At 29.9% G+C, this 23,094-nt stretch overlaps 5 protein-coding genes across 5 annotated transcripts; 2 read left to right on the top strand and 3 right to left on the bottom strand.

Moving 5' to 3' along the window:
* Window positions 1-375: 375 nt before the first annotated feature.
* On the bottom strand, window positions 376-1,985 carry LOC135958636 (oocyte zinc finger protein XlCOF26-like). Its single transcript, XM_065509528.1, has 2 exons — window positions 1,964-1,985; window positions 376-866 (listed from the first exon to the last, which is right to left on the bottom strand). Exons 1-2 carry the CDS (start codon window positions 1,983-1,985, stop codon window positions 376-378), a joined length of 513 nt encoding a protein of 170 aa, XP_065365600.1.
* LOC135957797 (zinc finger protein 782-like) lies at window positions 1,985-5,670 on the bottom strand. Its single transcript, XM_065508603.1, has 4 exons — window positions 4,872-5,670; window positions 4,134-4,384; window positions 2,797-3,847; window positions 1,985-2,735 (listed from the first exon to the last, which is right to left on the bottom strand). Exons 1-4 carry the CDS (start codon window positions 5,546-5,548, stop codon window positions 2,141-2,143), a joined length of 2,574 nt encoding a protein of 857 aa, XP_065364675.1. The 5' UTR covers window positions 5,549-5,670; the 3' UTR covers window positions 1,985-2,140.
* Window positions 5,671-6,020: 350 nt separating this feature from the next.
* LOC135957379 (zinc finger protein 658B-like) lies at window positions 6,021-9,057 on the top strand. Its single transcript, XM_065508114.1, has 6 exons — window positions 6,021-6,212; window positions 6,872-7,144; window positions 7,207-7,645; window positions 7,707-7,844; window positions 7,917-8,544; window positions 8,606-9,057. The coding sequence occupies exons 1-6, from the start codon at window positions 6,075-6,077 to the stop codon at window positions 8,964-8,966; spliced, it is 1,977 nt and encodes a 658-aa protein (XP_065364186.1). The 5' UTR covers window positions 6,021-6,074; the 3' UTR covers window positions 8,967-9,057.
* A 971-nt stretch (window positions 9,058-10,028) lies between these two features.
* mRpL14 (mitochondrial ribosomal protein L14) lies at window positions 10,029-10,655 on the top strand. The gene has a single exon (XM_065508116.1). It carries the CDS (start codon window positions 10,112-10,114, stop codon window positions 10,601-10,603), a length of 492 nt encoding a protein of 163 aa, XP_065364188.1. The 5' UTR covers window positions 10,029-10,111; the 3' UTR covers window positions 10,604-10,655.
* Window positions 10,558-11,489, bottom strand: Psf3 (DNA replication complex GINS protein Psf3). Its single transcript, XM_065508115.1, has 3 exons — window positions 11,318-11,489; window positions 10,861-11,255; window positions 10,558-10,800 (listed from the first exon to the last, which is right to left on the bottom strand). Exons 1-3 carry the CDS (start codon window positions 11,418-11,420, stop codon window positions 10,657-10,659), a joined length of 642 nt encoding a protein of 213 aa, XP_065364187.1. The 5' UTR covers window positions 11,421-11,489; the 3' UTR covers window positions 10,558-10,656.
* Between the last annotated feature and the right edge of the window lie 11,605 nt (window positions 11,490-23,094).

Genomic DNA, 23,094 nt, shown 5'->3' with positions numbered 1-23,094 from the left:
AATTATTGTATTTAAATAATTTTAAAATCGTTTAGAGACATACAAATTTATATACATACATATGTATATACTAAATACTTTAAGGTTTAAAAACAAAAAATTAAAATTATTCGAGATTATCGAGTTGTAATACTATGTATGAGAATGAAAAAAGTTAATGCATTATCATTTGCATTGTGTATGGGAATTAAACAAATAAAATACTTTTTAGTTAAAATTGGGAAGATTACATGGTAATTCGATATTTACATTTTTGAATCGAGTTCCAGAGTAACCCTCCGCTGACCAGTTACATCACAATTCGATTCGAAAATGATATCTTTCAAATCGAATTACCGAGTAAACATCCTTTTATAGATACTTTTAAATATGTAATTATTTAATTTTGGTATGACGGCTGGTTTGTTTGTGCCTACATAGTTGTCGATGCGTTGCAAATCTTTTATCGCATTTAATGCAAGCAAAATGTTTCTCAGCATGAACATCTCGTATATGCTTTTGTAGATTATCTTTGCGCTTAAACGATTTCAAGCATAATTCGCAAGTGAAGGGCCTGTCGTCTGTGTGCGTCAACATATGACGTACCAAATTACGTTGCAGTTTAAATTCCAATAAACATTCGACACAATGGAACATATTTGTTTCGGGATTACGTTGATATTTGTTATTGAAACTTGTATTAGGAGTTGTATCAATTTTGGGCATTTTTGTGGGCTGAAAAAAGTACTGGCGATCATAGTCCTCAGTATTCATCATATACTCGTCATCGTCATCATCTTCTTCTTCTTGAATTATTGTTTCCGGCTCAATTTTCGGATCATGTATATCATCATAGCTATAGGCATCGATTATGTCATTTGGTTCCTCTGAAATAAATATTTAAAGGAAAGAATAAAGGAATATTTTCAATATACATACATACATATATTATTGTAGAAAATGATGGTGTTGAAAACTTTGTATTATCAAAACATAGAGTAATATAGAGAAACCTTAATTTAACAAGTAAGAGAGATATATTCGGATATGCCGAATCACCAAAGTATATATTTATTATATCCATGAGTGGCAAGGGTGTATACATATAAGTTTATCATTCTACATTTTTCATTTGCGACCCCAAAAAGTATATATATTCTAGATCGTTATAAATAGCGAAGTCGATATAGCCATGTCCGTCTATCCGTCTGTATGTTGAAATCAACTTTCCGTAGCCCCCAAATAACTCAAAATCGGAAAAAAATATTTTTTAACCCTAATATTTTTTTTCACCAAAAGTTTTTTTTCGGTAAATATTAAAAAAAAATAGAAAATCAAAAAAAAATTAAAAAAACAATTCGAAAATATTTTTTTTCCAAAAAATGAAAAAAAAATACTTTGGAAAAAAAAATGTTGTTTACCGAAAAATATTTAAAATTTTTATTTTGAAGTATAATTTGGTGAAGGGTATATAAGGTTCGGCACAGCCGAATATAGCTCTCTTGTTACTTTGCAATTTGTGCGTGGTTCCAGTGGCATGAGCTGAAGATGTAATTATACTGTCAAATGTGACCTCGAAATTTTTGAAGTCTCAGTCGAAATTTAGAGAATTACACAGATTAACCAATTTAACAAAGTATGTATTATACAATTAACTTAAATATTAAACACTTTCGTAACAGAAAACAATTTTTGTAGATTAAACCTGAAACAGTGCAATAATTAAAATAATTATATTTCCCAGGGGAGTAACTCTGTAATTCGATTCGAAAGAAAACTCTATCAAACACTATAAATGTCGAAAATGTTTATCTTACAATCGAGCTACGAAGTTACTAGTATCTAGTAACTACACCATTTCGAATATTCGCGAAAAGTGCAAATTAATGTTTAGAAAAATAGTCATACAATAATACATCTGGAAAAAATACAAATTTGTATACATATATTTGTTCATGCTTATCAACCTGTCTCTATTTATTACCTTCTAATAAATAAAACCACATTTTATTTTAAATAGTTTACAATTATTTAGTTTTATGTTTTTTTTTTATTGAGTAAATTTTTTATTTTAAATAAAAAAAAATAATATACTAAATCCTAAGGATTACTTTGAATAATAATCATAATAATAAAAACAAACAAAATAGTTAAATTAACTTTACATTTGTTGCGTTGAGGGATGTGCTAAGGGTAGAGGCAACGAAGCACTTGAAGATGAAATATCAATGGGGGATGTTGGTGTATTGGTGGTGTTGGTGGCAACAACAACTGGTAGTATTGGATTTATGAAATGATGACCTAAATACAAAGGCGGAGGTGTTACATTACTATCTATGTGAGGCGAAGGCAGCGAGGTTTGCGTCTGCTCTTGTGCAGGGGCTGTTTGCAGTGGTGTTAGGTCAGCCGTTGGTGGTTGTGGATCAAGTTGCTCTGCACCCTCAACAGGCTGATCAGTTTTACGCAAACGTCCGGTAAATGAAGTAACTATAATACCATGCACCGTCCTTAAGTGAGCGTTTAAACCATAACGTTGCAAAAAAGCGGCACTGCACATATCACAACGAAAACGTTCTCCCGTATGGCGTCGTATATGAGCTTTCAAGTCATTACTTTGAGCAAACGCTTGTGGGCATTGATTGCATTTATAGGGTTTCTCTCCCGTATGGGTGCGCATGTGTATAGTAAGATTGTAGGGACGATGAAAACCTTTGCCGCATAAATTACATAGATTTGGTTTATGTCCAATATGATATCTGAATATAAAAGAGTTAATGAATTGAAATAAAAAAATCTAAATTAATAGAAATCACTAACCTTTCATGCATTTTCAAATCTGTGCTACGTGGAAAACCTTTTTCACAAAATCGGCATTTGTAGGGCTTCTCACCCGTATGACGACGCATATGAATTTTAAGATATTCATTGCGTTGAAAGGAATCTCCGCAAATATTGCACAGAAAGTTGCGGGGCTGCGCATGTTTTTTCTTTTGATGTTCTTTCATTTGTTCTTTTTCGGGGAACGTTTCCGAACAATGTTTGCAAGCATACAGGCGATCTGTATGCAACAATTTGTGTTTTGCCAAATAGGCCTTGGTGGTAAACTTTTTCTCACACATATCACAATCGAATTGGGGCTTTTGGACGGTGGGGTCTTTATTGTGTCTCGTCTCTATGTGTCGTTGCAAATGATCTTTGCGACCATAAGCACTAGAACACTGATCACATTTGTAGTTCTTTTCACAATGTATACTCTGTATATGCTTTTGCAAATGATCCGAACGTGAAAAGCCTTTGCCACAAAAATTACACACATGGGGCTTTTCATCACTGTGGGTCAGCATATGGCGCAGTAGATGATTGTAGCGGGTAAACGTGCGATTACATTCTTTACAACGATTATCTTCGTTTTTAGAGGAACCATGACGTCGTCTTGGTGGTTTCGTTGAGGCTTTAATTTTAGTTTTGATGTTGGCGGTGGAACTTGTAGGATTTTCAGTTTGTACCATAGTTTGCTGCTCTTCTTTAATTGAAGTCAACACGTCAGACTTGTTGGTCTTTTTACTCGGTTCGAAATTGTCACCATCACCATCCTCATCTTCACTGTCATCTTGATAAACCTCATCTGAATCATCCTCCTCACTTGTATTGATGCTATGATGCTCATGAAATGAATTGTTAAGATTATCTCCCCCGCCCTCTTCTTCATCGTCCTCAATATTTTCTTTTATTTCTATATTATCCTCGGATTTTTCCGGTTTTAAATCAAACTCTTGTGATTTTATTGCCTCAAATGAACTATTAGTGGATTTATTTAGTTTTTCATTTTTATCGCTTGAAAGATTGTAACTGAAGTCGGGGTTTTCAACTGTAAACAATGAATATTTTAGAAAAATAATGAACTTTAATTGAGATTTATTCAACAAAGATTATACGAACCAATAAATTTTTTCTTCTTTTGTTTTATTTATATTTTGTTTGCATATTTGTTTTTTAATATTTTTTTTGGTTTTTGGAAATTTGCACTTAATTGTTAAAAAAAATTTAAAGTTTCTGTTACGAAAGATGTTCTTTAATACCCCCAATTAGAATTATTAGTTACATGCCTATTAGTAGTTTAATTTTATATTTGTATTAATAATGTAAGTACTTACCTTTTATGGATATTTCTGGATGGGCTATAGTCTCGACAAATTGTTTAACATCTTCTTCGTCCATATCATTGAAATTATGATGATCCAGTCCTTCGTCTTCACTAGAGAAAGGATTTGTAGCGGCCATAGTTTCATTATTGGCTATGGGTTCGTTGTCATCATCCTCTTGGTAATCCGGCCAATGACTGCTGTAGTTATTTAAACAAGCTGGAGGATTTTCAATTTCAGGTTCATCAAGCGATACTTTAGAACTTAAAAGTGTAAAAATAAAATAAACAACAAATCAATTATACTTGTATATCAAAAGACATCATATTATATTTAATAATCTATACCTATATTTAAAACAGAATAAGATGGTCATGCCTATAAGAATGTACTTATACACTAATATTTTGATTACAAGGACTCAGGGAGCACCCGAGTTCACATGGCGAAAGATTTTACATACATATATGAAAACCTACATACATCCTGAATTTAGATTTACATCTCAACAGCAAGATGTTGCATGTTGATGTCTAAAAAATAGTCTAATCAATACAACTTATAAAGACACTCTAAACTCTAATATGGTTCACATTTAGAATTTGCCAAATCTTCCTCGCATCATTTACAATTCATAAATCTCATACGAGCGGGAAAACTAAGCAATTGGTATACAAATTTATAGTTTTCGCAATTTTATGGTTTAACACTAAAGCTGGATATATTCAACAACATAATTTGTACACTTACATATTCAATTTGTCATCCTTGATCTTGTGTACCCGTATTAAATGTCTTTTCAAATGGTCCTTACGGGTAAATTCTCTTGAGCATACATTACACTTGAAATCGCATCGTATACCTTCACTGGGATGTTCAGTGGACAAATGGACCTTCAACTGGCCCAAATGATTAAATGTTTCACCACATACACGACATTTTTTGCCATCATTTATGTGGCTAGTGGCACGATGTTGCCTTAATTCAGTTTCGACAAAAAACTTTTTCGGGCAAATCTCACACTGAAACACAGAGCTTTTTTCGGTTTGTGTATACTTGTCTGTGGTGAGGGCACTCACCCTCACAGCTGCTGCACCACTTCTACTACTACCGCTACCCTTCTCCTGTTTGGGAACCCATGTTATATCATACAACGCCTTTAGATGGCAGTAAGCCTCTTCTGTTTGTCTTTTAAATTGATGGGCGTTGCGGGCTGCTTCCATGCAGGCATTGCATATTTGTGCTGGTAGCTGATCATTGTGAGCCACTGGATATTTTGTACACTCTGTAATAATCTTAGCTATAGTGATGGTGTCGTCGCCAAAGAATATTTCATTAAATATGGGAAATAAATTGGCATCATCCTGCATGCATATACGGCAAATTGTATTTTTATTGTAGCTTGGCAAACTTTTATTTATTTCCATACTTTTAGATTTAATTATAACTTTTTATTATTATTTAAAACATTTTTTTGTTGCAAAATTAAGAAAAATTATTGATTTTGTTTACGAAAAATAGCTTTGTAAAAAAATGCCACTTCTTTTTATGCGGCGGAAAAATTAATCACCGCCAACTGATAACATTAACTGTACAAACTAAACACAACTTGGTGAATATCAAGGCGAATTTATATACCAGCTGATTAATGTTGTTTAGATGTTTGAGCTGTCAAATTATCTTGTGTTTGTTGCGGCGAATGCTACAACAAACGTAAAAGTAACAAAAACAACAGGCAAACTTTGACAGCTTAAGCCACATAAACAAAAACAAATTGCAAGTGGTTTTTGTAAATGTTGTACTTGTTGTAGAATCGACACCACCTGGAATATAAATTCGCCTTGGTAAATGTCAACAAATTTTTGTTTATTTATTTTTTGTTTTTGTCTATTTGGAGCTGTTTTATAATGAAAAATTAAATTTTATTAAGAAAATAAGATAATTAAAATAAAAATGTCTGCTGTAGCTATAATGGATGTGAACAATATATGCCGTGTGTGTTTGCGCTGTGAATTAGATATGAAATTTATATTTGAACGACAAGAAAATCCAACAATTGCACAAATGTTAAGCGAGCTAACAATTTACAAGGTAAGTCGAAATATTGGGAACACCATTTATACTTTAAGGACAAGTTTAGGTTACATGGGTAGCCACTCTTCAAGTAGCTCACTTTTGTCCATTCAAAACTGATCGCATTGTGATAAAAACTGACCCCATGGTGATAAGTTGTTGCTATGAGATTAAAAAATATTGTGGATCTTCACCAGATCACATTTACTGTGCCACTAATAATATGAACTTCGAGCAGTCCAGTTACGAGAACACTCCCAAAAGTCCATATTATCGTAGTTTTATGCAAATTTATCTGGTATAAATTGAATTCTTTGTTAAGCACTGATTCTTCCATTTAATACCATTATTCCGACATTTACCATTACTATTAATCTTCTTATATATAAATAGGCCACACGTTTTTTTGTGGTACACTTTTAAGTATGTTATTGTCCACGAATATTGATGAAACACATATGGTTTAAAAGGTTATTTTCTCTAGATGTGCACAATATAATTTTTTTTCTAAAAAAAAATCTTTTCTTAAAAGTGGTAAAAAGCGTTTTAAATTTGCTTGAAAAACAACAACAACATGTTTATACACATCTATTTTCGTATATTTTCGTTATTAGTGGTCGAATTTTGACCACCAGGCGATCCTAGTATACATAAATATTTATAAAATATTTTTTCAGATACAACACTTTAATGAATTGCCGCATTTGATATGTTCAGATTGTTTAAGTTTAGTAATTAGTGCATATAGATTAAAAGAAAAATGTGAGAAATCTCACAGAACTTTAATTGGTATGCTCGATAATCAACAAAATGGCTTATCTGCAAATGTAACTTGTGCTAGTTTCACAAAGGATACATTGGAAAAGGGAACCCAAACCCAAACGGAAGACACATTTATGTATCATTGTGAATATTGTGATGAAACATTTATTACTGCCCATGCCTTGAAGGTGAGTAAATATATAATTTATAAAATAATATTATGATTAATAAAAATTTAAATTCCATTCAGCTGCATCGTCAAAATAAACACATTGATAGTTCGATAACTTGTCGCTTTTGTTCACGTTCCTTTGAACGTATGGATGATTTGAAAACACATATATCTGTTTTTCATCCCCAATCTGGTTACAAATATTATAATGAGTGTCGTATCTGCAAACGCCAATTTATAAAGAAAGCACATTTGAAACAACATATTGAAAATATGCACAAGTTTCTGGAAGTTGAAATCAAATCACCTAAGGATCGGCAAGTAGACATTAATGAGGACGTCTTGCTTATTTCCGAGGAGTCTAATACAACGAAAATTAGCTCAGAAATAAGTGAGGATGAGAAAGAAATGTTCAATTTATTTGATTTGGAAAATTTTGGACATTTAGCAGATGATGAAGATGAAATCCCTTTAAACTTGTTAATAGAATCGACCGCTACAACACAAATAATAGAAGGTTAATTTTGAAATGTAAACTACATATTTATAATTTAATTATTTACTGACTTATATTACAGACGTTTTAAATAAATCATTTGATGAAAATACAGAAACATCAGAAGATTCTCAGAATTCTATAGAAATTGAAGAAAATAATAGTACAGATGACAATTTACTGCCAACTAAACAAGGCAGAGCTAATCCACCGAAAAAATGTAAATATTGCTTGATAGTTCAACAATATTTTGAATAACCAAACACTTTAACCTTAATAAATATATTTTTAGGTACCTCTAAGCAAAAATTATTTGATAAGGATTCTACTCACAATTTCTCAAAGAACTTTACAAATACTATACAAAAAAGAAAGCAAATTGGTGGAAGGCATTCGAAAAAACCTCTAAGATGCAAATATTGCTCGAAATACTTCGAAACTAATTTAGTATTACAACAACATATAACAGAAGATCACGCACAAGGCAAACAACGACTTTCTTGTAAAATTTGCAGCATGAATTTTAGTTATAAAAAGGCATTAAATAATCACTTCTCCAACTATCACAAAGATAGTGAACAAACAAATACCAAGGATATGGATAAATTATTTTATTGTACAAAGTGTGAAAAGAATTTTAGTACAAAAAACTCCTTACAAAGGCACACAGAAAACCATGATAGAAAACGTTTCGTTTGCAAAGAATGTCTTCAAGATTTTTCGAGCAAGGAAGAATTAAATAGTCATGCTAAGGCCGAAGGACATGATAAACCACTACTATGTCCGGAATGTGGTTTGCGTTGTAAAAGTAGTAATATTTTGACGGTACATTTGAGAAGGCACAATGGTGAGAAACCATTTAAATGTAAATTTTGTAGCAAAGGATTTCCCCGCATAGATGATTTAAAGATACATGAAAAGTAATTAGAAAACACAGTTTTTTTTGTTTCTGATAATAAAATTACACCGTATTAATTGCAGATACCACACGGGTGAAAAATCTCATTTTTGTGAGACGTGCGGTAAGGGATTTTTTCGCAAATATAATCTACGAATTCATTTACGTGTCCATACGGGTGAAAAACCTCACAAATGTCCACATTGTCCACAAGCATTTGCCCAAAGTAATGATTTAAAGGCTCATATACGTCGTCATACCGGTGAACGCTTTCGCTGTGAAATTTGTAATGCTGCATTTCTGCAAGGCTATCAAATACGTCAACATAAATTACAGGAGCATGGCATACAAGAAACACCGCCAACGCAAAGGGTAAAAAAATTCACTTCTCTGGAAGAACAGAAAGAACAAATAAAACAGAATCTACAAAAGGAATTGGTGTAAATTACATTATAAATAAGGTAATATACTAATTTTGAAGAAATAATATAGTAATTCACAACTTTCATTAAATATATTTTAATTACGAAATCTACTACCATTCACAACTTTCATTAAATATATTTTAATTACGAAATCTACTACCATTTTGAAAAGTAACGTACAGTAAAGTACAATGCACAGTGTGGGAATTGCAAAACAAGTAAAAATAAATCTGTAACTTCTAAACGTATGGACTGATTTTAATAAAAGTTTACTTCCCAAAATCACTTTAACGACCATAAATCTCTAATAAATAATCTTTCCAAATGACATGCTATATGTTGACCGATTTTTTTTTGCCCATGTCTCCCATGTTAGAACAGAAAAATACCCTCTAGATGTTATTATCTTGATTTAATTCACTCTTAACACACTTGTATAAAATTATTTGCAGTTTTTCAAGTTCCAACAAAAGATTAAAATAAAACAATCATCTAAACAAGTAATATAGTTTTCTGATATTTATCATAATAGATATTTTTAAATTTCAGTTGCGATAGATACATATTTATATTTATGAAAATAAAAATGTTTCGGTTGGAAAAGTCGTATTTTTATATAAAATACGTTAAAAAGTCGAATTTTCAAATATTAGCAAGTCTACTATTAAAAATTTATAAAAGTCGAATAGTCAATGTATTGAAAGTCGTTAAGACGACCTTTTGTATCAGCTATGGAACACTACTATTCACAGCATATTGATAACACCAAAATGCAACCATATGTTTCACGCACTATTTTTACAAAGCTGAATTCATTATTAGGTGTGGGCGATTCTACCACTACAACAACAATTACAAAAAACACATGTAATTTGTTATTGTTTATGATGGCTGGAACTGTCAAAGTTTGCATTCCATTTAAGTTTGCTGTAATATTAGCAACAACAAACACTAGTGAATTTGACAGCTCTAGCCTCTAAACAAGTAATATAAATATTGACATGTGCTATCAACACCACCTTGTATAAATTCGCGTTGATTTTGACGTTTTATAATAGATCTAACTAAGAGCACTTGTTATTTAATTCCCTGAAAATTATCATAAAAAATATAGTTTTTATAAATTAAACCACAAAAATTGCGAAATAAAAAACCAACTTCGAAATGTCTTACTTACTGCAAAATATTAAGACATCCAGTGTGCTACAAGCTGTTAAAGCCATCAGCTATAATCAAACACAACAGTCTCAGCTTTTACACACGACACCGGTGTGCAATGAAATACGAAAGTTGGCCCGTTTGCGTGTGGTGGACAATAGTGATTTGGGCAAAAGAGCCATGGCCGAGGGACGCCCTCCACGCTGCATACATGTGTATAATAAACGTGGCATTGGCCTTATAGGCGACAAGGTGTTGGTAGCCATTAAGGGTCAGATGAAGAAGGGCATACTGGTGGGCTTAAAGCAAAAACAAAGGCCTAAAATTCCCAAATTCGATAGCAATAACTTGGTGCTGATCGATGATAACGGCACACCGCTAGGCACTAGAATACATGTACCAGTGCCCACCATATTGCGTACAGTGCTTAAGGAGAAAACCCAAGCAAAGGGTGCTGATTACACCAAAGTGCTGGCCATAGCAAGTAGATTTATTTAAAATGTTTAAAAAAGTTTTTTGTTTGAATAAAATTTATTGTTAATAACGAAAAGCTACAGTGTTTGACGTTTACGATCTTGTTCGGGCGAATCATCATTAGCATCGCTGGTACGTTCACGCTTACGTTTCTTGGTATGTTCTTGCACCATTTCCGATACAGCGATGTTATTGGATTTCATTTGCAGCCAATTGGTGAACTGAAAATAATTTACTAGTTACATACAACAAATTTCATTAACATAATGTAGGTAACTCACCAAAGTACTTGTTTTCATGCCGGCATCATACAGTTTATTTTCTATATCATCTAAACGGTGTTCAGGTTTACCACAATCAGTAGAATTTTTGGAAATATCCAGTAAATGTCTTACTCGTTGGCGCATTGTTTCAAATACAATTTTGCCCACCACATGATTGCGATCATAGGGAGTTAAATAGCGCCCATATTCATAGAAGTATGGATGTAATTTGCCCAATTCTATGTGTGTAGTTTCTGCCTCACACACGGCTTTGTGTACATTTTTATATATATCTGGAACATTTACGGTGAAATACGGATTATTTACTTTCAATTCTTTAATGTACCATAGAGGTAAATTGATATTGCGGCCCGGATTAAGATCTTCTGTTTCAGCTCCAGCATCCAGGAAACCTTAAGTATAAAATTTAAATTAGTAATGGTACCTATTTTAACTTCAGTTTCTTCTATTTTACCCATTTTTAAAAGCTTTGCATTAACTTTACACTCTACTTTTTCCTGAGTGACAAATATATCTTCCACGGCATAGTAATTTGGAAAGTAACTTTGTGAATTCATGATAGCAATACTATTTTGTTTTAAATTTTATTAGTATAAATGTAAATTCATTTCAATGCAAAATAAAAGCGCTAAAATGAACAGCTGTGGTTTGTTGTGATTAAATGTCATAAACCATAAGTAATGCCAAGTTTTCTTTTTCCTTACTTCATCGTATTTTTAATAGATTGGGCATCACTTTCAATTTACTCAACATTGGGGGTAATACAGTGTTGAATGACTAGTTTGCAGTGTTGCCACTTCATGTGTAATTTAAATTTATATGTGTAGCCCTCTACTTAATTTCTACAGATTTTATTTGTTTGGTCGCATCTTAGGTAAAGGATTGGGAACTGTCACATAATTACCGGTTTAATGCATTAAACACATTGAAGACAGCAGGCTTCCGACTTCAATCTGTCAAAAATAGAATACACACGTTTATATGAAGACGATTCTTTTGACGACAGCACAACTTCACGACGACACGACTTCGTTTGCTGCTGCTGCCCAATTAGGCTAATTTCTATTTTTGTCAACTTCAAAACAGAAATAGTGTTGCTAATATAATAAAAAATGTAAATCAAATTAGTGCTTAAAAAAATATATTTTTTTTTACTTAATTAAGAGAAGTTTCTGATAACCATATTGAAATGAATTAATAACAGGTACATAAATTATTACCACATATATATATTTACTCAAAATAATTGTTTAACGTTTAATTACTTTGGAATTTTGTACGGTTATTTTTTATTAAAATAAAAAATTAAAGTGACATCACTGAATTATAAATCAGCTGTTTACTTTGAAGCTGTCGTCTTTAAAAGAATTCACCGGCTGCCGCACGGCTGCAACTTCAGCCAGCAGCATTTGTGTTCGTGAAGTCGTGAAGCCTGCTGTCTTCAATGTGTTTAATGCATAACTGTTCGGTATGAAGAAGTAATTTGTGATTTAATCACCGTTATTGAAAAATCACTGTTAACAACTGTTACTGAACATAGCAAGTAACATGTACATTTAAGTCGTTATTTCATTATTTTCAACATACTGTTAAAAGTCGTTCTTTAAAATTTTTCAACATTCACTGGTAACAACTGTTACTGAATATGTGTAGTAAGTAACAGGTAAATTCTTTACGAGATGTTAAGTTTTCTCTAATTAATTTGCCAGGTTAAAAACAGATATACATATATCAATGGATAGGGGATTTTATATACTTTTCAAACGTTTGAAAATTATAAATCTCATGGAATACTTTTTTGAAAAATATAACAAAACTTGCTTTTTATTGAGTTTTTTCAAAGATACAAATTTTTAAAATTGAAATTAAATTTTTATTTATGAATATTTTTCAATGAAATTCAACAGTTATATATGTATTTGAAAATGCTGAAGTAAAAACAAATTTTGAAATTTGTTATCAGGAATCCAGCAATTCGGCAAAAAGTTTTGAAAATCCCAAAAATGGGATTTTTTTAGTTTTTTGACTATTACTACGTTTATACGCACGACTTATTCGCAATAAATATTTTGGAAATAGAAAAATTAGCCGTATAAACAGTGAATTAATTTTTTATTTGCAAATAGCTAACTCACGAAAACAATTCCCGATTAACTAACGACACTTTGCAAATAAAATTTTATACATATTTTTTAACGTGTTTAATTTTTCTTTCGTTTTTTAAATATTTCATTGCGTTTTTGCATTAATTGGATTGCAAGACAAACAAGAATTTTTAATTCTTTAATTTTTGCATTTAAAAAATAAAAATTTTCCATAACCAAGTGACATATAAACAGAGTTAATTAATTGCAAATTATTTTTATTTGCGAATAGGCTACGTATAAACGTAGTATATAATATCCATACAGGGTCGGTGTTATCGGAAACCTTTACAAAATAATTGAGAACATGTTGGTACATGTTTGATATCGACTAAGCGATTTGAATATTTTTGGCCTAAAGATGAATTTTACATACAAAATAGGCGTTCAAATTTTTTTTTTCATTTAAAATATTTAATTTAAAGTTAGCTTTTCAAGAACTATAAATTCTTTACAAATCTTTTTATAAATTTTTTAGATAACTTTAGAAGAAAACGTGTATTTTTTTTTAATAAAAAACTATCGAAAAATCAGATTTTTTTAATTTTTTAAATTCATATGAATATAACTTTGGACTCAGTCATGATTTTGAATCATCAATCTTTTTTAATTTGACATATAAATTTGTTGGAAGTCAAATAAAAGAAACATAGAGAAAATCAGGAAATATTTCGACCCACTGTTATGAAAAAAACTGAAGTAGGGTGGGTAAAACTTGTGAAAATGTAGTTTTCAATTGCGATTATATCCTAAGCTATAAGAGATAATTGATAGTGCTCGACAAGGAGATTCTATGTGTAATTTTTTTAAAATCGGTACGCAAACGAAGAAATAGGATCATTTAAAAAATGTAACATACCCAATGATTCTTACTTTGGGGACCGCTGGCCACAATCGGTTCACAAATGGCTGAGATATGAGGAAAAAACCTGTACAACCTCGATTGTTGACCTATTTTTGTAGGTCCAAGACCATAGTAGTTGGACCTACAATGGGTCAAAACCGGAAAAAATTAAAAAACCAAAAAAAAAATTTTAAAATTTAAAAAAAAAATATAAATTTTAATTTAAAAAATTTAAAATAACAATTCAAAAATTTTTTTTTCCAAAAAATGAAAAAACAACTTTGGAAAAAAAAACATTTTTTTTACCTAAAAATATTTAAAATTTTTATTTTGAAGTATAATTTGGTGAAGTGCATATAAGATTCGGCACAGCCGAATATAGCCCTCTTACTTTTTTTCTATAGCACTGTGCGCAATAAGAAATGTTATGATCCGATAACATATATCAAAGATATGATAAAATTTGCGTTTCAACTTCAGATGCCCATATTGATTAGGCACACCAAATTTTTGTTTTCCAAAATCCAATAAAAACCTTGTAATGTCTTATTTATCTTGACATGGGACTTGGCCCTCATTATTGAATTGAAATGGTTAAATTGATTAATGAAAACTGAAACAAATAATTTACGGATCTCAAAGTATAAGTCGATGGTGCAGCCGACTGTCTTCTTTTAGCCGACTGTCTTCGACAGCAAAATAAGTGCGAAAGTAAATTATTGAGAGATATGAGGTGAATAAAATTTCACTAACTCATGGGGCTATTTAAACGTTTGACAAATTAATCGATTTAAATCCACATGCTTTTGCATAAATGCATTAAACATACAATTTGTTTTTAGCTATAAAAAAAATACGAATGTAAATATAATTAAAAAATAAATAATGTTTAATGTTTTACGGTCATACATATATTTTTTAAAACATTTCTATTTTTTTGTGTCTAATTAAGACAATTGTCAAAATTTGTAACAATCAAAAGAGATTTTATTTGTCACAGCATAATTATAAAATTTTCTCACCTTAGAAAACTTATAATTTACCTATCAAGCACTTTGCTACCGTTTGGCACACATTCAAACAAAAAAACAAATTTAATTCAAAAAATATTTCTATAAAAGAGAACGATTCTACTAAAATGTTTTCTATAAGTATAATTAGTCGGACTCTTTGGCAAAAGTATCTAACTATAAACATGTGTTAGTAAAAAAACAGTGTTCCCAGTTTAGGGGATTTTTCCCCTACATGAAGGGAAAATTTGAGGGGGTAAATATTTTTTAGGGGTTCAACAATTTTTATTTATTATTTAGGATAATTTTAGAAGACTTTGGCTAAATAATTTTCATACTTCCATATATTGCAGAAACATTTATTTAGGAAGAAAAATTCATTTAGTATTAACACATTGAAATTTTAATAACTTAATACTTTTTTGTGGATTTCCACTGAAAATCTGTTAAATTTCAGTTTTATTAGATTTATTTTTAATTTATTTTTACATCATTATATGGCCTGTAAAAAGCCTTTTGTGAAATTTAAATTCAATTTCACATTTGAGAGTCTTATTCATTATACATATATTCAATTATCAATAGTTCTCAAAATTTTAAATAATTAATATTCAAGGACCTCTTTGGGTATGACGGGGACCTCATTAGAATTAAAAAAACATTTTTTAAACATTCAATACAAAGGAATTAATTCATAATGAATTCATTAACGGAATGGTTAAGAGATAAAATTTATTTTGATTTCGAAAATGGAATAAAGAATTAATTCTTTCCAACCCTTGATTAGCTTTTAATGCTTAAGATGCGTACTAAACAAAAAAACAAGTAAGAGAACTATATTCGGTTGTGCCGAATCTTATATACCCTTCACCAAATTATACTTTAAAATAAATTTTTTTAAATATTTTTAGGTAAACAAAATAAAATTTTTTGTTTTTGAAATTGTTTTTTAATTTTTTTTTAAAAAAAGTTTTTTTCCAAATTTTTTTTTTTTTGGAAAAAAAATGTATGAAAAAAAAAAATTTTTGATGAAAAAAAATTCGGGTTAAAAAATATTTTTCCCGATTTTAACCCATTGTAGGTCCAGCCTTTTGTGAAATTTAAATTCAATTTGACATTTGAGAGTCTTATTCATTATACATATATTCAATTATCAATAGTTCTCAAAATGTTAATTAATTAATATTCAAGGATATCTTTGGGTATGACGGGGACCTCATTAGAATTAAAAAAACATTTTTTAAACATTCAATACAAAGGAATTAATTCATAATGAATTCATTAACGGAATGGTTAAGAGATAAAATTTATTTTGATTTCGAAAATGGAATAAAGAATTAATTCTTTCCAACCCTTGATTAGCTTTTAATGCTTAAGATGCGTACTAAACAAAAAAACAAGTAAGAGAACTATATTCGGTTGTGCCGAATCTTATATACCCTTCACCAAATTATACTTTAAAATAAATTTTTTTAAATATTTTTAGGTAAACAAAATAAAATTTTTTGTTTTTGAAATTGTTTTTTAATTTTTTTTTAAAAAAAGTTTTTTTCCAAATTTTTTTTTTTTTGGAAAAAAAATGTATGAAAAAAAAAAATTTTTGATGAAAAAAAATTCGGGTTAAAAAATATTTTTCCCGATTTTAACCCATTGTAGGTCCAACTTACTATAGCCTTATCTACATCGTTGCAATGGACTATCATTAGATATCCATATTGTCTATATTAATGACTTAGTAATCCAAATATATATCAAAAATAGGTCAAAAATCGAGGTTGTCCCGGTTTTTTTGCTCATATCTCCGTTATTTATGGACCGATCTTGCTGATTTTAAATAGCAAACGAAAGCATGTCTGACAGAATTATTGAAGATTTGGATTCCGAAGATATCTGGGGTTTTCAGAAAATTGATTTCAACAGACAGACAGACGGACATGGCTTAATCGACTCCGCTATCTATAAGGATCCAGAATATATATACTTTATAGGGTCGGAAATGAAAAATGTAGAAATTACAAACGGAATGACAAACTTATATATACCCTTCTCACGAAGGTGAAGGGTATAAAAACTGAGCTAAAAATAGCAAATACATAAATATTTGTTAATATTTTGATTTTTATTAATAATAATTTTTGTTTGGAAATTGGAAAAATGAATTATATATAAAAATTATCAATTGACATTTCAATTTCAAAATTATATTAATTCTTAGTAGGAGGACCTCGTGGGGAGTGCCCTTATGGTAAATACGGTAATATATTTTTTCTTTAGGATATTTGTAACACCTAAATTTTGGAGATTTGAAAAATTCTTTAGGGGAAAGATACAAAATAACTGGCAACATTGGTAAATATACATAAGTGTCGTCAGCTAAAATGCAAAGCGCTCTATACAATATTTAGCAGGAGATTTATTTCGCAACTCGATTCGAAAATATAAATGTCACACGGCGAATGAGTTTCAACTTAGCGACAGCTGTGGCAACCGAAAGTTTTTTTCCCAGGAAAAAAAGTACAGACAAGAGTGGAACTGTTACAACAACAACATATAGAGTTAAAAATCTTGCTAAAATAAAAAATACACCAATGAGCACGATTTCATTTCTTTATAACTAAAACAGCATTGACAAATTAATTTAATTTATTTGTATTTCAATTTTCTATTAATATAAAAATTTTGAATTCTTGTTAGTTAGGGACGTTTTTATTTTTGGAAGCGATATATGTTGGTGCGTTTTTAATTTTCACCCGACACACAGAGTCTATAAAAATAATTTGAATTTGAATTTATATTAATTTTATTTGATTCGCAAAAAATAAGAATGTTGTGTTATAAAAAAATAAAAAAAAAATAATAAAAAAATAAATATTTTATTCGAACAAAATGTGGAAGTGTGTTGAAAATGAAAGTGTGCTAAAAGTGTTCCAAAACAATTATAAAATAATGTAGTATGTTAATGTGTAAAAATCTTTATTTAATCGAAAATTTAAAGATAAATGTCGGTTCTTACGTTTCGAGTACATTGAAGGTTGTTGAATTCAGACGGCACCTGTATAGGTGAGAGAGTAATATTCAAAAATAGAGAGAAAGTCGTACTATTTGTGTTCCAAATTGGTTTTCTTGTGTGATGCGTTATTGTTTGTAGCACGCTTTTATGTCTCAATTTTAAAAATATTCAAAACTTTTTTACATTTTTTTTTTATAAAAAACAAATAAAAACAGCAAAATGTGAAACTTCTTAAATTAGTTTTATAAAAAGAGATTGATGTAAATATTATAAAACTATTGGGCAATATAATTATTTTTAATGAAAATGAAATGAAATTTTGATATTTATATTCAAGTTTTGTACATGTTTTATAACTTTCTGACCTATTTATGTTGGTCGATTGTTGGAAATTTTAAAATATGTATGCAACAAAAATGAAAAGCACTGGGGTTTTAATTATAAAGAGTAAATATTTTAATTGGTAGAACAAACAAGGTGTAATAATGATGTAAAATTTCTGAAATACAATTGTGCTAAAATTAAAAGTTTTTTGAAACTGGGATAATTTTGATGTATTTACTTTTTAATGAACGCAACCATGAACGAACAGCAATATAAAAAAATTATAATACAAAAAAACAAATCTTGTGAATTATTAGCTATGTTCAGTAACTGAAAGTTGTTACTAGTTAGTAACAATTGTTACTGGAAAAGCGTTCATTAACTCAAAAAACTTGCAAGTAGAGAAAAAATCAAGAGCGTATAAATTTTAGAACGTGTTCTCTCGTTGCAAACTATTACAAGTTCTATTTTATTATATTTCATATGTTTTGTGTTATTGTTTATTTATTTACAATTTTATTTCTGTGGTGAAAAATTTTAAAAAAAGAATTTTCAATAAAATTGAAGAAAATGTGAGTATTTATACATTTTAAAAGGATTAAAATAAGAAAATTGTGTGTATAAAACAATTGTTACTGGAAAAGCATTCATTTACTTTTTACTATTTTTGAGAATTTAAGAGAGTAATTTTGTAAATTTTGATTTTATTCTCTCGTTGCAAGTTTTTACTGGAAAAGTAAATGAACAGACCTATTATTTCATTTACATTAAATTTCTAATAAATATAATAATTGTGTTAAAATCAATCGTTATTTATAAAGCACCCGTCATTTACATATGTATTTAAATTGAAAGAAAAACTTATCAAAGAACTAAATACAATAAATAAATATGTGAACGGTCGTGTTTTTTAAAAAACAAATTTAACATTTATGTATGACCATTAGAGTGACAGCCGATTTTTTTAATTTCCATTTTTGTGCTGTTATATATAACATTTCGCTATCTTTTCATTAGAAATTCCAAATATTGAAAAATTTTACCTTTGACCTTCACGATTTAAAGGTTAACGTTTTCCGATTTTAGTAAATCTTTCAGACCATATTTAAAATTACCAGGACTATAATATTGTGAATAGGTTTTACTTAAAATTTATAACAGTAAGGAAATTGGGCTCATTCGCCGATATATGGACAAAAAAAATCTTGAAAATTCTGAAATTTGTTTAACAAAATTTTTAAAAAATTGAAAATGGAGATTCGAAAAAGCCTTTAAAAAAAATATATTTTTTTGGTTATACCTGCGAATAGGTTAACGGTATCCTACGAAGACAAAAACTCATACACAAGTAAATACGGATATATTTTAAATAAAAAAGAAAATGTACAAGAAAGCCAAGCCCCATTTTCTCAATCTTCCAATTAATATAATTTTTGTATGAGAACTGTTAGTATATCGTCACGATAAAAAATAACCAGGGATTGAGAAGAGTGTAATATTCGACTGTGCCGAATCAATATGTTGGTATTTTATTATTATTTATTGACAATAAAATATTTTCTGGGTTTTTAATTTCCCGGCCATTTTTGATTCCCGGGAAATTGTATTTGTAAATTCCCGGCTATTCTCGAAATAAATAATGATAATGTAAATTAGGAATATTATAGCCAAATTTCATATAAAAACTTAGTTCTATAATCATCGAATGAATTCTTGTAATTCAATTTGAGTCTTATTCACTGAAATCTTATTACATACGTAATTAAAAATGTCAGCATTGCATTCTATAAATCCATTCCCATAGCTTTTTTGTAAATGAATTAATTCATAACAGAATTTATCCAGTGAATTGTTTTGTAAATTTTAATCTACTACAAATTGAATTAAGTTTGAAATTACATACCCTGCAAAAACTTTCATTACCAAGGAATGAGTTAAAATGCTAAATTCTGGCACTTCACTACTGTGTTACTTTTGCAATTTATTCTAGAATTATGAGTTGCATATTTTAACAACAATATCAAACATTTTCCAAACATGCTATTATTTTCAAGTTTTTTTAAATCGTCAGATGTAGTGTCATTTACATCGTAATGTATTATTACGAAATTGAACTTGAATTCATATATAACGATTTTATGGGCTGATTTAAAAGTAGCATAATGCTTTTAAATAACAGTGCTGTAATAGCAAACTGTAACATATCTGTGGGCATTATTAAATAAAAGCTTTCAGTTGACCATTGATCGTAAGTTGGCAACGCTGTTAGCTGCGACCGTATATTCGAATTCGAATATTCAGTTAAAGAACATTGTAGAAAGTACACCACAGATGGCGTATGTATTAGTAAGATCTGGAATATTCGAACTTTGACAGTTAAAGAGCAATCTAGAGTGCAGATGGCAGTGTTATAAATAGTGGCAGAGGTTGCAGTCGTTAGTGAGTTTATCAGAGACGCTTTTCGAATAAACATCAACTGAGTGCCTTAAAGAGTGCCGTGTTTTTCAAGTGAATTCGTGTACATTATAAAGTGTGTCTGTATTTCTGAGAATTTATAAACGTGTATAAAATACAACATTGAGTGACTATTTAATTCTGTTGTTGTACATTTTAAATAAATAAAAAGTTGTTGCAATTTTTAAACTACTAAACGGCATTTATTTGCAATCAAAAGTATCCGGTTTATTTAAAGGAAATAAACCAACGTTTTGCAAAGGTTAAAACGTAACAGTATATTAGAACGTTGAAATAGTTAGATCCAACCTATAGCCGTGAGATATCACAATATGTCATTAAGTTTAGACCCAGCTATCTTATCAATGTTGTTCAGTATGTAGATGCCCAGAAATTTATGCCTTTTTACACTCAGGAAGGTGGAAAATCGATTCTTCTTTTTCCCTATCCTTACAGCTGCCACAATGGTCGTAAAAATTGCGTCAAAGGCGATTTGCATGCTTGCCTAGCGTCCAGTACTGCCAGCAACCTATAACGGGTTATCAGTTTCATAGTTAGTTTTTCGTTAAAAGAGGGCCATATTAACTTCCTACATGTATCTAAGTTGCGCCATCTGTTCTCAGCCTTTCTAAGAAAGTGTCTAAAGATAATACTTTTAATAGTCCCCAGTGAAATTGAAACTGAAACCTCATTAAAGATATACAAAATAGATCCCAGTCTGGCTAATTGGTCTGCCTGTTCATTGCCATAGTAGTCTTCATGACTTGTCAAAATTGGCAAAAGAATGCGAAGGACTTTCGTCCAATTATACTTTCATCTTCCCAACTTAAAACTTTGGAAAGACTCATCGACACTCATATAAGGCAACGATTAGAAGGCACAACACGGCTCTCAAGCAGCCAGCACGCCTACCAATTATACTTTCATCTAAGAGTTATAAAGATATATCTCGAAATTAAACAATACACAATGCAGGTTCCCTGGGCATAGAGGGTTTCAATAATGTAACTACTCTTGCAATTCAACAAGCCCTTTTTAACATAGATGTTGAAGAGTATATCAGCGACTGGATTTTCTTTTAATCTCAACATAAAAAAATCATTAGATTAAAGTTAATTACCATTTCAAAATCTCAATTTTCCATGCCTGGTAGCCTTAGATGATGCCGTGGTGAATTACATGCACTGTATTATCATTAATTATTGTATTTACCACTAAGTGTTACCATATATTTATCTGATTTTTAGGATAAATACCCAGCATTTAGCAAGTAGTCAATGTATTCCTTATAGTAGGTGAATGTCACTAATCTCTGATTAGTGACATATATAAATTGGCTGACTCCAATTTATATATTTTGGTTTATTTCACATGTTTGTGCTCTTTGCAGTACATCCCATGTAATCTAGCATTTTATAAAATTATTTAATTTTACTAAAATATCAATCCTCAAGTCATAATGTTTTCAACAATATCAAATACTTATATAAAAAGCCTTTATTTACTCCTCAGAAGTTCCACAAACCTTGCCCCATTTGACAAGTTTGTAAGTTTTTTTATATACATATATTCAAAATATAAAATATAATTCAATAAACTTGAATATCTCTTCAACTAATAGAAATAACCTACACTTGTAAGCGCATTTTTTGTAGATCTTCTCAAGGACTATTTATATTCAAAGTTTCAGTTCATTCGGATCATAAATGGATTTTTGACCCGAGGTGACCAACTTTGAGGGGCTACGTACTTGCCCCCATTAGCGCTAAGAAGCTGAACAAACGTAAAAACACCCCAGCTCAAACCATGTGAAATTTCGTAACAATATCTCCAATAGTTCCCAAGACCGAATTATTTCCAAAAAAAAGTTTTTAAATCACTGAGCAGCTTTCATTGTAATCAAAAATGCAGGTGTTAAAATAACTAGTCACGTAGATAGTTATGTAACTAGTTGTCACCCTAAATAATAGGGTAAATCCCTAGTAGGGGATATTCTCCTACAACTGCTGGGCAGGTTTCATTTATGTTTTCAATACCAAAAAAAATCTACTGATTGTGAGGGTGAATGAGTGGGTCGCCATTCTAGTTATTCTAAGATGTCAAATTTGAGCTTGCAATATTGCCAGTAATATTTAAATAAAACAAGTAAGAGAGCTATATTCGGCTGTGCCGAATCTTATATACCCTTTACCAAATTATACTTTAAAATAAATTTTTTTAAATATTTTTAAGTAAACAAAATTTAATTTTTTTTAATTTTTTTTTTTGAAATTGTTTTTTAATTTTTTTTAAAAAAAGTTTTTTCCAAATTTTTTTAAAAAATTTTTTTATTAAATTTTTTTTTTTGAAAAAAAATGTATGACAAAAAAATTTTTTGATGAAAAAAAAATTCGGGTTAAAAAATATTTTTTCCGATTTTGACCCATTGTAGGTCCAACTTACTAT

Source organism: Calliphora vicina, chromosome 4, assembly GCF_958450345.1.
Source record: "Calliphora vicina chromosome 4, idCalVici1.1, whole genome shotgun sequence".
In the NCBI taxonomy this organism is placed as follows: Eukaryota; Metazoa; Arthropoda; class Insecta; order Diptera; family Calliphoridae; genus Calliphora; species Calliphora vicina.
This window is presented reverse-complemented; position numbering and strand designations above follow the sequence as displayed.